General features: G+C 39.7%; 1 protein-coding gene across 4 annotated transcripts; it reads right to left on the bottom strand.

The window, feature by feature from the left end:
- Window positions 1–414: 414 nt before the first annotated feature.
- LOC115371107 (tyrosinase-like) lies at window positions 415–9,760 on the bottom strand. 4 transcript variants are annotated; one of them, XM_030068255.1, is made up of 6 exons: window positions 9,712–9,760; window positions 5,519–6,297; window positions 3,571–3,787; window positions 2,718–2,865; window positions 2,429–2,610; window positions 415–753 (listed from the first exon to the last, which is right to left on the bottom strand). In XM_030068255.1, exons 1-6 carry the CDS (start codon window positions 9,758–9,760, stop codon window positions 509–511), a joined length of 1,620 nt encoding a protein of 539 aa, XP_029924115.1. In that variant the 3' UTR covers window positions 415–508. The 4 variants fall into 4 exon arrangements, with proteins under 4 accessions (XP_029924115.1, XP_029924116.1, XP_029924114.1 ...); XM_030068256.1 differs by having other exon boundaries at window positions 5,519–6,305; window positions 9,723–9,760; XM_030068254.1 differs by lacking the exon at window positions 9,712–9,760 and adding an exon at window positions 7,338–7,375 and having other exon boundaries at window positions 5,519–6,311.
- Between the last annotated feature and the right edge of the window lie 2,033 nt (window positions 9,761–11,793).

Raw genomic sequence — 11,793 nt, 5'->3', positions numbered from 1 at the left:
GCAGGCTCACTATTTGGCAAGATCAAATTACTGTGCTGCATCTATGTTGTTAAATCTAAAATCTTGCTAGTCACTTAGTTTACTTGATCTTGCAAATATTAAGCTTGTATTGATGTATAAATCTGTGTTATAACTTGTTTATAACTGTCTATTAATGATTTATAAAGTGTTTACCACATAATTAATAATCTGATTACAAGCCATTCATAAACCCTTTATAAAGATAGTCTTAATATAAAGTGCAACTGCATAATCACTTTCAAATTCAGCATAAAAACATAATATTGTGAAAAGTTTAAAGTAACTAGTTTGCAACAAGTCAAGTAAAAGGCAAAGTATTCTCATGCTGTGTTTAAGAGTTTAATTCACAGTGCTTTGATAGTGAAATCCATTTATAAATGCTTTATTAAACAAGATTAAATAGGTAACACAGTATCCTTTATGAACAGTTATCTGTCATGCATTGCGGCTCCGCAGTCTCCTCAGTCAATAAAGAGTTGCTGTGCCTTCACATGGTAGTTTGGTAGTTGTGGTGATTTGTGTCTTCTGTGGTGCTTATTAAGAGTAGAGGCTGTCTTTCTGGGGAGGCGAACAAGCTTTTCCACTTCCAAACGTATTTCCGAGCTACACTCCGGACAATTACTGTCATGGCTACTGCAACGATTCCTCCCAGGAACCCTGCAAGTAACAGCCAGGGCCACACTTCCTGCAGCTGCTCCAGGTAGGGGCCCATGGACTCGACCAGCCTCTGGTCTGAGGAGGAGAGAGAGGAGGATCAGTTCAGTTCAGATTAAGGCTGTCATGAGCAGATTTTCATCACACGGTCATGACCAAAAGAATTCGCAATAATGATATTAGCATGACATCTATAGAAAATCTGAATAAATAAATAAATGAATAATAATGCTATCAGTAAGATTCATGTTTGTTTACTGTGCATTTAATCTGTTTTGGCGACTGACTAACACTCAAAATACCAATGTAAGGAGGTGCAGAGAAAGTCTGTAATCAGAACTGGACAAAGTGTAGCTACAAAGAGAAAAAAATACACATAAAGGATAGTGAAAAGGCAACCAGATGAACTGAAAAACTAGCCGCCACACACTCTGGTAGTACCTAGCTAACTGATTTTTCCTGGTTTCTGAATGATCATGAATCATCTCCATGACAATCCGCCCACCTCTGTCACCTCTCTCTCCTCATAACAGAGTTTCTGATCCAACCAGGCAAGAGTGATTTTGATCACATGTGATGTGATTTTTGATGCGTTAAATCTGCCATGACTCCACTGAAATCTGAGGCAATGCAATTTTCATTAGAGAAGTAACTGTAATCTGATTATTGCATTACTCCCAACACTGTCAGTGTGTGAGTGTGTGTGTGTGTGGCGTTGAGGGAGGGACACAAAGTGAGAATAGAAAGACACAAATGATTTAACAGGTGCTGGACAATTTACTCTAAATTATCATATGTATATTACTAACATGATATTAATTTTTTAGCGATGGCAAATTTGTCTTACATCAAAGGCACAATAATACAACAATAAAAGCAGTAAGACATACAAGTAACACATGAAAGACTCAAAAAAAAAAAAAAAAAACAACGGCAAGTGATGGGAAAATTGTATTTGTAGGCTACATTTTGGCCTGAAGGTGGCGCTAGAGGAAAGGTCATGAGGTCAACAAAGTTGACAGATTACCAAATATCATGACAATCCACTAATTACATACACTGATATCTGGTGCTCAAAGCACCTTTTACTTTGGCCTGAGTGTGGCACTGGAAAATGGGTCATAAGGTCACATTAAAGTGTTCAGTAAATTTCACAGCAATTAGCCTGACAGATTTTGAAATATGTTGGCTTGGAGTGAAGACATGGCCATTCTTAGGCTCTGCCTGCCAGTGGCTAAACACAATAAAATAACAACACAATAAAAATAATAAAAACACAAGTAAATTCATACATAGGCTTGTGTGTTAATCTGCAATGTCTTATAATAAGAGGTGATTACCAAAATGTGCAATTTAAAACTTGTGCAGTGCCAGATTGTGTCTAAATTTAGCATATGTACAGCACAGGGGATGAAAGAAAATTTGTGCAATTTGTGAGGAGATCACAGGGAAGTAGACGATGAAATGTTTTCTGCTGCTGATGCACCCACCATTTAGTGATGCCCTCTATAATTATAGTCAAAAATCAAAACAAGACCAAAACAAGGCAACATCTGCTATTTTTAGAGATTTTGAATGGAGGGTGGGTTAAGTGATTTTTTACATTATTTTTCAAAATAGTTTCAAAGCATTGAACTCTTCAAATGCAGATGAAGACTGAATAGAAATGAATAAGCAGAGACAGGAGGAAACAACCAAATGAAAGGCTTAAAAGATGCAGCATACAGAACATTTCCATTCTGAGGGAACTCACCAGCATCTAGCAGATATGAGTATTCATATCCCAGGTCCTTGCTGGAAATGAAGTATTCTCTATTCCTGTGGAGAGGCAGGAAGGGCACCATGTGGTATTCGCTGTTGTGTCCTACAGGAGCATTAGATTGTGGGTACTGGGACAGAGATGGACGATGCCTCCTTAGCCACTGCTCATAGATGCTTCCACGAAAAAAGAAAACAAATGGGCATTTATACAACAGCACCTGTGTGTGACTGCACCTGCATGATCAAGTGTGTGCTTGTCCGTATGTGCCCTGCCTCCCTACCTGTCGACGAAAGCATGGTGGAGAAGGAATATGGGGTCATTTGCAGAGCCCTGCACAGAGGACATAGATCCGTTCATGAAGACATGGAGAGCAGCATGCATGCCCATGCGAGGACTGTTTCCCAACCCAGTCTGGGGATCCCCAAAACCTGTGCAACCCCAAGTGTTTCATCAGCAGTGCAGATGGTGGCACCAGCACATAGCAGTGTTTATGGTGTGAGACAGGATAGACACACACACACACACACACACACACTCACAACAGCTGCTTTTCTCAGACTCCATCTGGTAGAAAGGAGGAGAGTTGTTGCAAAATGCAACCATTTAATAAAATCAGACTGAAAGACTGATAGAAGAACAGTATTTCTTAAATATATATATATATAAAAAATACTGACCAATAAGGTTCAGTTTTTTTTTTTTTTTTTTTAGTTTTTACAGTAAATGGATGCACTGAATGTTTTGAAATATAACCCTTCAACCAAAAAAGCAATTTATCTGTGGCAATCTGTGTCAGTGGCAATCTGTATTAGGTCTCCTACAATGCATTATCTTTTTTCTAAGGATTGTGAGATACTGTATGTGTGATCAACAAAATTGATGCAAGTATCCCATGAACCACCAGGTGGCTCTACAACTACATATTTTGCATAGGACAGTTGAATTTGTAGTAATCCACAGCCATTTTAGTCACAGTTGTCATATCTGGCGAGGTTGAAGACTGAAAGAAGTTGTACACAATAATGTTTAGCATCTTAACACAGAGTAGTATCACACAGTGTAGCAGGCATGAGAGTGTGTGGAAGTGTGTGAGTGTGTAAATTCATGTATGGCCATGGTCCAGATGGTCTGACCTTCCATGGTGTTCCTGAAGCTCATGTTGGCACTGCGGTCCATGGCTCCTGTGTCGTAGTTGGGTAGACTGAGAGCAAACTCCACCTCTGCTGAGGTTGGTAATCGTTCCACTATGTTACGATTGTGGTTTCCTGGGTTACGAAGCAACGGGCCCTCCTCCCTGGCATCGCAGAGCACGCCTTGCTCATTGTACTCCTCTGCTTGGGAGCACAGTACCTTTTTCACACGCACACACAAAACAAAGGTCATTATAGTGTCAACATGAATTCCACCAATACATAGTCATGGGCATAACCTGGGTAGTTTCAAATAATTTCCCGGTATTTGAAGCAGTGAAACCTGTAAAATTAATTATCTTTGAAGCCTTATGTTTTAACGATTATATGGGTTTGTCCATGCTCTGTCTCATGAAGCAAAAATAAAATATTTTTTTAAAAAAATCATTAAGTAATCACAAGTTTTGTATAGCCATGCAAAACCTGTTTCATCAAAATAAACAGCAGCCTAACTCACAAGTTAGACTTTGGATAAAACTTTTAGGTCAAGGTAGATCTGCCCAAATTGGTATTGAACCCTATATGTACTGATGCATGAAAAAGCATTAATTCATATGTAATAGTTCATGAATTATGAGGCATGTAGGCTACAGGTATCTCATGTAACTCAATGCAAGCAAAATACACAATGCATTAATTAAATAAAAACTGGGGTTCTATCAACATACAGGCTGAGTGTGTTAAGACATGTATTCTTTTGAATTAGGGGAGAGTGGGGTAATTTGTGCCAAGAGGAAAGTAGTGCCACCCCTGTTATCTAGAAGACCATAGAAGAAGTTGGTGATGTGACCACATAATTTTGAAGAGGCATCCATTTCACTCATCCTGCAAAGACGGGAAACACATGGCTTGAGAGGTAAGCACATTTCAGTTCAAAAAACATTTTTTTGCCCTCCAAAGTAAAATTTCTATGATCAAGTTTTTTTGATTGCTGTGTTTGAACAATTATAGAAAACTTTGAAAACAGTTCACACAGGTTTTAGTACTTTAGCAAGCTACACCATGAGTCTATATAGTTAGCATGATGTTAGCTCAAAACAGCTAGGGGATGCATTTTTTTCTAAATGGTGGGCTTGGGGTAATTTGTGCCAAAGGGGCTGGGGTAAATTGTGCCAGTGGCACAACTTGTGATTATACACTATATATTACTTTATTGTATTTTATTGTTACTGTACATTGTCTTCTTACCTTTGATCACTAAAACTATTCATATTCAGATGAAGATGATTTGCAGGTGCTCATTTTGGAAGTTTTATTTTGTTCTGCGTATGTGTTCATGTGGCGCTAGGCCTTGTTATAGAAAAGTGGCCTGTGATCTTGTTAAAATAATAAATAAATGTTAAATAAATAATTTTGTATTGAATTTGCTTTGCTTTTATATAGCATTATCATTTGTGAGATTAAAATGATCTGTTTTACTTCAATTATCAATGGCACAATTTACCCCAGTGTACAAAACCACTTTTTTTTCGAAAGCTATATTTCTCAAACAGTTTATATAAGATCCAAAGTGATTGTTCCCAGGGATGCACAACATCCTAAACTATATGTGCATATTTTAGTTGGAGGCATTACTGTAATCCCCTCGCTTTAAAGGCACTTCAAGTAAAAATTGGCACTACTTACCCCACTCTCCCCTACATGTAGCATTACCTTTTTGTGAGTCTGTGTTTGTGGCCCTTTAAAGTGCCGAATTTAAGGTCGATGTGTAATGTTTCATTAATAATGAAATTATGTAAAGCCATTTACTCTCAAACCGGGAAGTGTTACCGACTTAACTACTGAAGCCTAAAAAATCAGTCAGTCCACCCATGCATAAAATAGTCTGTAAAATTATTATGACATATAGAAGAATAAAATATATCGAGGAACTGGAAGAGTTAGTTTTTACCCTCCAAGAAGAGAAGACCGAGCCTGGGCTGAGGAGGTTAGGACTGAGGGGGCTCCGGCCCCCCATCAGCTCGTCAGTGCAAACATCGCAACCACTGGCATCCCTCCAGTCCCAGTAGGGGATGATGAAGCTCATGTCTCCGGTCAGCTTCCTAATCTCGTGCTCCCAGTGCAGCAGGTACACACGGTGCCACGGGAGAAACGCGGGCGCCCAGTGGGCAAAGTCCACGTCGGTCCACACATTCCCCGGCCCCCCTAACAACGCGTTGCGGGACACATAGTAATGCATCCACACAAACACATCATACACAGATATGTTGGCGAACAACGGAGTGGAACCGTTCTCCATCTCCCTGTATGTCCCTGTGGCCACAACATAGTCGGCGCTGACTGTATGCTTGGCCAAGTTTAGATAAGATATGAATCTGAGCCTCTCCGCTCTGGACAGGTGAAATATGTTCCTCCTGAGAGACTCTCTCCTCTCGTTGCAGTTCACTCCAAAGTAGCCAAACTTGCAGTCAGCGCAGTTAAAGCCCATGAAGTTCCCTGCGCACTGGCAGGTCCGGTTATAAAAGACCAAGGGCCACCTTTCCCTGTCGTCCAAACCAGAGAAGGGATACTGCGGCCCGTCAGGAAAGTCTGGCACCTGCACATCCTGGCAGAAGCCCCGACCGGAGCTGGCTCCGCAGGCCGAGCCATCCCCATCCCAAGGCGGGCAGCACTCCTTGGTGCGCAAGGCCTCTCGCGTAGCGCACAAGCGGGGAAATTGTTGATAGGAGGGTGCAAGACACAGGGTGAAGCTGGTGATTAGCAGTGGCCACATCACAGCAAGATTATAACCCAACTTTCAAGTTACTGAGAAACTTATTATATTGTTTAGGACCCATGTGATCTTTCACACTGGCTGAAATCCTTCAGTGTTTCCTCCGCAGCCCCCCCTCCTCTCTGTTTGGCGAGTCACATGCCGCATAACCCCAGGGTGAAGCCAAGCTTATTTCATGTGGGAGTGAGGGGGAGGCGTACCCCACTGTTGTAATAGTCTCTATTGCGGGGGGAAACACTTTGTTCTTTATCCATAAGAAAGTTCATTTTAAAAGTCACACAATTGGATCTTATGGTAAGCAGCACTGAGATTATAGTCCACATCTTTTGAAGTATCAATATAATATTCCTGCAATGTTCGTATTGGGGCCAAATGTGGTTGTGATAATTGTTTCCATGTAAACTTCACAATAAAATTAAGTTCTTTTTTGCAAACAAGTAATACATTTCTGTGATCGGAATTATGGATTTTAGCTGCAAGCAACCAACGTATCTCCAAAATGAATGTTTGTGCAGGCATGATGCATTGCATAGACTTATTCACATCTTTTTAGGCCTAGATAATGTGAGATCCATATCTCTCTCTCTCTCTCTCTCTCTCTCTCTCTCTCTCTCTCTCTCTCTCTCTCTCTCTCTCTCTCTCTGTATTTGAGTGTGTTATACCTCAATAATATTAACTAAGTATGATAGTCCTACACATATCACACCAAAATTAGCTGTAAGTGCCCACATAAATATTATATCAGTGTAACAGTGATATCACAGACTATAAATACCATGAATTAGGATGAAATTCCAATGAACTGAGCGAGTAATTCAATACCACAAACACTTGACAAGTCCCTGAGTTATAGTTATGACACACAATAGTGTCTTTGATGTGTCATCCGTGTTACTCATGATGACCCCCCTCCCTCTCCACCCTGCTCTCCCTCATCCTCATTGTTTGAACAACATGATGAGCTTAACCCTCCAAAGAAAAATGCTAGTCTTGGTATTATTGCAGGGAATATGGAAGTAGAATCACCATGACCATACTGGAGGATGCTGCATCTGCAGGCTACTACCACACTAAGAATTTATAGTGTCATGCAGCTGTGAAAAACTATATGTGGAAAACTGCACTACTTCACAAGCGGTGGGTGTCTATCACTGCTGCTCTGGTGGCTTGGTGCATATTGGGGGAATTCAAGTAGTTGAAGAATGAGGTTTGCACATTTTTGCCAAAGGGTGGTGCTAAAGAAAATGTCCTGAGGTCACCATAGTCGAAGGGATTTATCCGCTAGCCAACATGAATATTTTTGATGTTTTAAAAAACATCAATATATTGGGCAATCCGCCCAATATATTTTGACATCAGGGTGGCACTAGACAAAAGGTAATTGGATCATCAAAATCAATATGAATCTTCCTTTGGGGAGTATGAATGCACTCACTATAGTGCAATATGCAAATATTTAGTGATAGCTTGTGTGCAAACTTGATATTTTGACCTATATTGCCAGAGGAAAGGCCATGAAGTCACCACATTTAATCAAATTTGTTCATGCTCATCCAATTTGATGAGCACTTTCATGCTCACCAAATTTCAAGGTAATTTGCACAATAGATCTCAAGATATATTTATTGTCTTGGAATGCAGTGTTGAACGGATGGATGGATGGAATGCATCTTGCAAGAAATGTTATAGTAATTATAGTCATAGAAGAGGAACAATACCATAAACTCACTATGTATTCCCTTCACATAACAATGTTTTGCAACAGAGGTCTGTGAACTTTACCACAGAGAAGCCTAATAATATCATTGAATATGAAAAATTAGCATAATCCACAATAAGATCAATAGAAAGTCACTATTATCAAATATAATATTAGAATTAATTTGATGTTTTTTCTTTTGTGTGTGCGTGCGTGTGTGTGTGTGTGTGTGTGTGTGTGTGTGTGTTTGTGTCTGTGTGTGAATCTCTTTGAACTAACAATATGATCAGTATGTTTCTCTCCTCATCACTTCCATGACTTTATCTTAAATCGCTCACTACACTGCCTGCAGCTGTGATTCTGTTGAAGTTTAGGAATAAAAGAGAACCGTCTTCTCTGAAAAACAGACAGTTTAAAATCAAGTCAAGTCAATAAATCAAGTCGTTGCCCTCAGCTACTCCGAGTGAACATGGGGTATGCACTGATAGGTCATATTGTCCTGTTTTCCAAGCAAACAACAACACTTCACAGAAATGTTTGCCTGTCTTGATACGCTTTACAGTAGGTCATGTGTTCCTGTTTTCCATTTGTTTCACATGAATGACATTTTGTTTGGCAGACATCTTTAAGTGATGCCAAAAAGGTCATGATGGAACATTAATGGAAGCAGTTGTACAGTGTGTAAGGCGAGTCTGAAGCAAAGCATATGTGAGCAGAGCCAAGTCTACAGCAGAGGGTGCTAAGTGACTATTGCAAAGATCATCCGGCTTTTAGATGATCCCACCCCCTTCTCTCTCTCTCTCTCTCTCTCTCTCTCTCTCTCTCTCTCTCTCTCTCTCTCTCTCTCTCTCTCTCTTACTTTGTCTCTCTCCCCCTCTCAGATGCAGTTGTTTCAATCAACCAATAAATGTCTAAACCAAACTTTTCTCTTTGAGGAACCACCTGTTAGTTACACATATATGCTCCCTTTTAACTGTAATTTCCCAAACTAACATCACATGAAAAGAGTGTTGTTGTCGTTGTTGATGATATGCCTTCAAGCAGTTTCACCTGTAGTTTGACTGTGAGCCCATATGAATGAACAAAACAATCATCTCTCTGTGCTAACTTCAAGGGAGTGAAATAATGAAGGAAATGATCTCGTTCTGCTGTGGCTCACATTGGAAGCCATTGGTTTAGTATAAGGTCCTTATTCTTCTTGTTAAAATTAGATAAAAGCACACACACACACACACACACACACACACACACACACACAAACACACGCAAAAGATGGTTGATGGCCCTAAATGGAATATTTTTTATATGTGTACTTTCCACATGTAATAGTTGGTGGTATCACATCATTACCTGTTGCACGGAATAAGCAAATGGGAGAGTGGCAGTGAAACTACAGCTGAATGTTGTCTGCTATTTGTTTCATTGTTTCGCCGATTGTACTGAAACTATGTGACGCTTCTCCTTTTTACTTTCAAATCCTGTTGTTTCTTCTCACTTCACAACAGGGTTTTCATGGGAGACACAAAACAAAGGAAAACCAAAACCAAATCAAATCATCATGTTATGCTCAGTTTAGTTCATCAGGGTTAGTCAGTTGAATATGTAAGCGAAAGTCATGTCTTACCTTCTTCATGTGGTTCCATTACAATCTGAAAAGAAATACATTTGGTATTTTTAAAAGCCATACTAAGCAAAACAACAACAAAACACAGAATTTTCATGTCCAAAGTCTTTTTCATTGCAAACATTGCACTTTTTGAGTTCAGGAAAGATCTTAGTTTCCTGATAGAAAACAAAGTTGTAGTTACAGTAAATGGTTAGTTTAATTAATTGATTATTCCACCTATTCTCAACCAGGATCCTTTTTTTCCATTTTCCATCATGACAACTGACTGATCAAAGTCATGCCATTTGCTTCATTATGCACACATGTCTTACTTGTGTGGGCACATAGCTCTGCAATACAGTCTTAATGGGCCAGCCTCAAAAATCAGTCTAAAAAGCACCTAAACCATGTCTTTTTCAATACTGACATGACCTCAGTCCGCTGGCCTGATTACTTTAAGATCTTTTGATAATCTCACAAGGCTGTGCATCACATGACACCTGTATTTTTATGCCCTGCTTTGGCTTGTTTGACACAACAGCACCCATGAAAATGAACCAGGCAATTACCCATGGTGTCATCTGGGCCAGGATTATGAAGCCACTTACCACATCTCCTACTGCAGAAAGATTTCAAGTCTTTCAAGTCAAGTCTGTCATCGTCAGAGCATACGACTCTGGGAAAAACTTGGGATGTCTCAAGTGCCATTGCTGCTGGTGATATTGCCCTGCCAGTTTCAGCACGGGCTTGTTTCACCTCTTGATCAAAACACAACAGCCTAAATCACCAACCTAGTAGTGGATCCAAATGGGTCTAATGAAGCTTTTTGCACTCACATAGTCACCTTCCTTCAATTTTGGTCATCATGAGGAAAATCTTCTGTGGCTTTTCAAACAGTTTGATGTTTAAAGTTTCTCAGTGATGGGGACTGTGTGTTTGGCATGGCCACTGACCCCAGACAACATCACTGTACACAAAGTGTATAGAGGATGTCAAAATTACACCATGCTGTAACAGGGTCAAGGCAAAGTCTAAAACAACAACAACAACAACAATAATACAATTAAATAATAATAATAATAATAATAATAATAATAATAATAATAATAATAACAACAACAACAACAACAACAACAACAACAACAACAATAATAATAATAATAATGATAAATAACAATCACAAGCAGTAGCAGTTCTTCAGCAGTGGTGCACAATGAATGAGCAACACAGAAACGCTATCAATGGTATTTGTTTAGCACAATAATTTTTACATTGTTTTACAACGGCTTCGCACGTGACTCTGCCAAACAGAAGTTAGCTCTGGGCTTATTAGCATGGCTAGATATATGCTATTTAAATTGAGGCTCCAGCAAGGCTGAAAACAGGCATTTGACTCAACAAGCAGCGAGGAAACCAAAACGCCACCAGGGGAAATTGAAGAATAAGTTCTCAGTATCTGCTGCATTAAGTGGTTTTCCTAATCCTGCGGATCCAAAGCTCTTTTCGACATTTAATCAGGAACTTTTTTTTTTTTTTTTTTTTTTTTTTTTTTTTTGGCAGTTAACTGCAAATGACTAGCTGGTAGGATAGAAATCCAGCAGCAGCCTGGATGGAGAGCCACAGTAAATGACAAGTTTAAAGCAACTTGTAGCGCCCACAAATGACAGCCTCTGTAAACGCCAGCTTTGTGTTTTCTTTCTTTCTTTCTTTCTTTCTTTCTTTCTTTCTTCTGACTACCCGTGCATCTTCTTTGAACATGCAGCCTACATCAGCTTTGCAGAGCGTCCGTGCTCTCCTCAGTGTTTGGAGGAGGAGGGGGGGACTACGGCGTGTGCGTCAGTAAGTCAAACATGTTCCAATAACGGCTTATATTATCTGCAGCTATTTCCAGTTTGCTGTAGCCAGGCACCAGGCTGAGCTCGAGCTTCAACCTGCACCGCTTTTTTTTTTTTTTTTTACTGCTTTGCTATGACCAAATTGATCTCAAAAGACATGAAATTTTCAAGGAATCTGAAGGAAAACAGGTAGGCTGAAGTTGTCTGTCAATCTTGTTATACAGAGCGCACAATAGTGAGCAGATTAATTATATTTCAGAGGAGATCAAATTTTGAGTGGACCTTCATCATGTCATTTCAACAGTAAATATAT

Source organism: Myripristis murdjan, chromosome 14 (genome assembly GCF_902150065.1).
Source record: "Myripristis murdjan chromosome 14, fMyrMur1.1, whole genome shotgun sequence".
Lineage (NCBI taxonomy): Eukaryota > Metazoa > Chordata > Actinopteri > Holocentriformes > Holocentridae > Myripristis > Myripristis murdjan.
The sequence above is the reverse complement of the archived record's forward strand: the minus strand, read 5'-3'. Positions and strand labels throughout refer to the sequence as shown.

What these genes read in the sequence shown, in the direction of transcription:
- LOC115371107 (XM_030068254.1), bottom strand. Translation starts at nt 7,375, where the DNA reads ATGGTCATGGTGATTCTACTTCCATATTCCCTGCAATA. An exon ending in CTTCCATATTCCCTGCAATA is followed by an intron (nt 6,312 to 7,337) that starts ATACCAAGACTA and finishes CACCAGCTTCAC; the next exon opens with CCTGTGTCTTGCACCCTCCT. An exon ending in CTTCAGGAACACCATGGAAG is followed by an intron (nt 2,866 to 3,570) that starts GTCAGACCATCT and finishes GGGGTTGCACAG; the next exon opens with GTTTTGGGGATCCCCAGACT.